Consider the following 4,551-nt stretch of genomic DNA (forward strand, 5'->3'; position numbering starts at 1 on the left):
GCAGTGTATGGGTTTCAAAATAAGAACTAGTTTGAATTTCAAGTTCTTGGTTCAAACCTGGGATTGGGTTTCAAGATATTTAGGATTTTCAAATTAGGGTTTCACATGGTTAAGGATTCATGACTGGGTTAGGTTTTCAAGATAGAGTGTGCATTTTAAAGTAGTGTTTCAAGGCAGGGTTAGTTTGAAGTCAGACTTTCAAATTACGGTTAGGATTTCCAGGTCAGGGTTCAAAACAGTGTTCGTGTGTCATGGTAGGGTTTCAATTTAGAGATTAATTTGAAATTACGGTTTCACAGCTGGGTTTGGGAAATGGAGGGCAAATCTGAACAAAATGCTGTCGAAGGTCAACCATCATAATAAATTATATACCATTCGGATTGTAGTCCACATTTAACACTCAAATCAAGAATGCAACAGATTACATTTTGTAATGGCAACAATTTATATGCAATAAAAGAGCAACTGTACAAGATTGTCCATACGAGTTTACATAACATATATCTGCCAACAGGTATAAATAACATTATTTTACAATGACACCATTGTGCGCATATATATATATATATATATATATATATGCACATTTATGCAGTATAATGCCCCAAAGAAAATAAATTAGAAATGCAGTTTTCTCCCAATCTTGAAACATTTTTAATTTTTTCTTTTTAGTCACGAATTCGACGACTTTAAAAAATTGTTTTTTCTCATGTACATGCATACCAGCGCTAAGACATATTAGTTTGTAGTGACGGCAGTCTGTTAGCTTTCAACACAGCACAGGCAAAAATAACAACGTATTGTAATTGTCGAAATAGCTTCACAGATTTTAACTGGTATAAACTTGAGATGCAGTGTGATGTCCAATGTGAATGCAGGCATTCCGTGGTCAAAACATTAGGGACACTCAAGATGAGCTCCACAAAAAAAACGTCTTGATAAAGAGTGCTAATTTAAGCCAGTGGCGAGTTTTCAAAAAATCTAAAGAAACTGGATTAGGGAGCCAACTAAAAAAAAAATAAAATAAAAAATCCAACCCAGCATTCTATAGTGAAAGTGAGTCATCAAACTTGTCTACCTGCAGTCCTTCCTGTCTCTTTTTAGACATGACTTTTTGTGGGTCTACTCACGATCGACCAAATTTCACGATGCCTACTGAAACTGGCTTTGTGGGCTGTATTTTAAAATAATTGCACATAATGGTGACTGTGATGGTCTATTTCATGAAATATTTACAGAGTGCTTTGCAGTGTTGAGCAGCCTTTTTTTTTCTCGCCTTCTCCTACTCCCAGAGACGCGAATCGGGTTAGTGTGTTTCTTGAACTACACTGACATGAAACTACAACATTACACTCACATTATTACCGTACATTTTATACAAAAACCCCGGGGGGTGAAGAAGCATGCTAAATGCTATATAATCGTATCTGACTATGTACAGGAGACACAATTTATTTTGAATGGCAGAACACGAGGGCCTGTTTATTCCTCAATAGTTAGCTTAAAAAAATACTCTGAGGGACTTTTGATTGTTTAAAAAAAAAAATCTCTCTTTACATTCTTCATTGTGTTCCAAAATGCACTAAAGTGTCATGGCTGTCATTTGTCCCTTTGTTGCTAACACTGGTAGTGAATGTGCTGGTGTTGGTGCACTTTACCGTCCACGTGCGAGTGCGTGTGTGTGTGGATGTCGTGTGTGTAGATTTTGGGGTAGATCTTGGAGGAGGTCAGCGGCTGGTTCTGGTTCTGGTGGGCCACGTAGTCCTCGTAGGACAGGCCATCCTTGTCGGCGCCGGGGGACGCGCGCTCGCGGCCCGCCACCGGGAGCCGTTGCGAGACGGGGAGGGCAGAGGAGGCTTGCGAGGAAGACGAAGAGGAGGATGATGACGGGCAGGTGCGTTTGGACTGGCAGAACCAGAGGAGGGCAGTACCCAGGACAAAGGCCACGCCCGCCGGTATCCCGATGATGACGGGCCAAGGCAGGCTGGGTGAGGCAGCTGTCAAGACTAAGTTGTTTTGGGGCTTCACATCTGCAAGGACACAATCAAGATCAAAACCGTGGTCACACAAATAAGTCAAATTGTGTCTTTTGGGCAGGGCTTCTTTAGACTTTTGAGAAATTGGGGTTTCAAGGCTGGATTAGGGTTTGGAACCAGGATAGACTGACGACTCGGCACTCTGTAAAAGACGTCACTCGCCGGACATTGCCCAGGCAGAAGATATTGGACTCGGAGCATTATGGAAGAAGATTTGGATTGTTACCTGGCAGCACAATAAGGTAGGCGCTCCTGAAGCTGTAGCCCATGGTGTTAGCGCCCAGGCAGATATACATGCCAGCGTCTTCCTTCTTAGCACGAGTGATCAGAAGCTTGTTGAGGTACGAGCCGTCGGGCCGCGACCAAACGTCCCCCGTGGGAAGGACCACATAGCGGTGGTCCCCCACCTGAGTGAAAACACGCAATGTTAGCATCAAGCGGCATGAGATACATTCAGCCCTTCGGAAACATATGTAATCACACGGGTCTTTTTTTTTGTTTGTTTCCTTTCTCTGACATTTTTAGCAAAACATTCATGAAGCAATGCAATGTGAAATGGGTTAAAAACTGTCACATGCATGCCACTCCAAGTAGTTGGCAATGTCACTTTGAGTGAAGCAAGTTACAAATGTCTAATCCTGACCTCAAGGTAAAGTCACGAAAGACTATGGCTGATGTTCTCATGAGAACATCGAGCAGAGTCTCCTGTCAGAAGGAGTCACAAGTCCGACCTCCAGCAGAATTTCACCTACGTCCAGGGGTAGGCGGGGGACATGGAGTCTCAGTGGAGAGGTTCTTTGCCTCCATTGTTGAGGCTGCGGCTATAAGATCGTCAGTGCCTGTTGTGGCGGCGAGACCCGAACCCATGTATGGATGTGTATGTATAATTTAATTATTACATTATCTCTATTTTCATTCACGTTCAATTGAATCTGATTCAAAATGACCCATTCGGGCTTTGATATCCTTCCTAAAAGTCGTCACGACAAAAGGTCCAATCAGATGGCTGCGATATCACCCCATACCGCAGTTATCCGGGGTACACGCTGTGAGGTAGCGCCGTACCTCGAGTGTGGAGTTGAACTTGCTCTCGTCACCGGCCTCCACCCGCTTAAGCCACTGGATGACAGGCTTGACATCGCTGCGCACTTTGCACTGGAAGGACGTGCTGCCACCGTAGTCCACCGTCGTGTTGACTGGGTGAGTGCCTGTCAGGATTGGCTTGGAGTTGGTGCGTTCTGTCCACATGCACACGCAACAATAACATTGCTTTTCAGTTGTCATGACAAACTGCTTTTATATCAACCATATAGTCAGGGATGTACGGCGCTATCTTTTCTCTCATAGGAAAGGTATGTGTTGCATGATGAAATGTTTATACAGGACACACATTACGTATTGAGTTAGTTACAGTACACGTGAAAAGTGGATCTCAAACAAAAATCAATCCGCTTTAAATCCGATTGCAATCATGCAAACAAATCTGGAGCTTTATCTTCCACTTCTCATGTTTCATAAAACAAGATGTAAACACACACGTAAGTAGATGGATAGCTATAAGACATGGATTTCTATTCATGCCACACTTTGGAAGAATGACAACAACACATTCTCTCGTGTTGAACTCACGTATGACTTCCACTTTGTAGGTTGCGTTGATGTGTCCCGCTCGGTTGGACACGTGACACGTGTACTTGCCGCTGTGCTCCGGCGTCAGGCTTTTGAGACTCAGAGTCCACTTCTTCTTCCTGTCCTCCTCCGCGCCGCCATTTTCGTCATTGCCGTGGGCCAGCGGCCGACCGTCCTTTAGCCACACAATGTCGGGCCGAGGGTTGCCGCTGGCCGTGCATTTGAGGCGCACGGAACTGCCCACTGGCCGGGCGATGACGCGCTTCCTCATCTTGGCTGGCTGAGTGAAGCGAGGGCGCACTGCAGGGTAAACACAGGCAAGGGTGAGCGCCAAGTGCTGGCTGAAACATTCACATAAACACAAATTGATTGCGTTTTTTTAACGTGAGGAGGGAAATCCTTTCAAATAGAAAGTCTGATCCGCAACACAAATCGATTGCGTTTTTTTTAACGTTAGGAGGGAAATCCTTTCAAATAGAAAGTCTGATCCGAGAGGCTGAGGTGAGAGATGGGAAAGCCCGCCTCAGAGACAGCAGGCTATAGGACTCCTTTACTTTGACGGCATTCTTTAATGCTCAAGTGTCCATCAATGGATTCTGCCACTCAGCACATTCGGTTGGACAGTGCAACAATTGGAGAGTACTGGGACTCCATGTCACTTTCAAAAAAAAAAAAAAAAATCATATCTGAGGTGGTGCCCGCAGTTCAGAAACGTCAAGAATTCCTTTACTTCTGCAGTCCCCAGCAGCCACACATGAAAACGTCTTGTTATTGCAGCACCGTGTAAACAAGTAGGAGGAAAGAGTTATGTGACACGTTCTTATAAATGGCTCTCGACTGGGCGGGATCGCACAACAAACATTCCCAAAAAGGCTTTCAAGTCTGG

At 44.5% G+C, this 4,551-nt stretch overlaps 1 protein-coding gene across 2 annotated transcripts in view; it reads right to left on the minus strand.

Moving 5' to 3' along the window:
- Positions 1–374: 374 nt before the first annotated feature.
- fgfrl1a (fibroblast growth factor receptor like 1a) overlaps positions 375–4,551 on the minus strand; it is a 45,143-nt gene continuing 40,966 nt past the window's right edge. For both annotated transcript variants that reach the window (XM_019884051.1, XM_019884052.1), the window contains 4 exons: positions 3,666–3,965; positions 3,102–3,274; positions 2,263–2,443; positions 375–2,030 (listed from right to left, as the gene is read on the minus strand). In XM_019884051.1, coding sequence (XP_019739610.1) covers positions 1,618–2,030; positions 2,263–2,443; positions 3,102–3,274; positions 3,666–3,965 — 1,067 coding nt within the window. In that variant the 3' untranslated portion in view covers positions 375–1,617. The remainder of the gene's footprint in view (positions 2,031–2,262; positions 2,444–3,101; positions 3,275–3,665; positions 3,966–4,551) is intronic.

Source organism: Hippocampus comes, unplaced genomic scaffold (assembly GCF_001891065.2).
Source record: "Hippocampus comes isolate QL1 unplaced genomic scaffold, H_comes_QL1_v1.1 scaffold156, whole genome shotgun sequence".
In the NCBI taxonomy this organism is placed as follows: domain Eukaryota; kingdom Metazoa; phylum Chordata; class Actinopteri; order Syngnathiformes; family Syngnathidae; genus Hippocampus; species Hippocampus comes.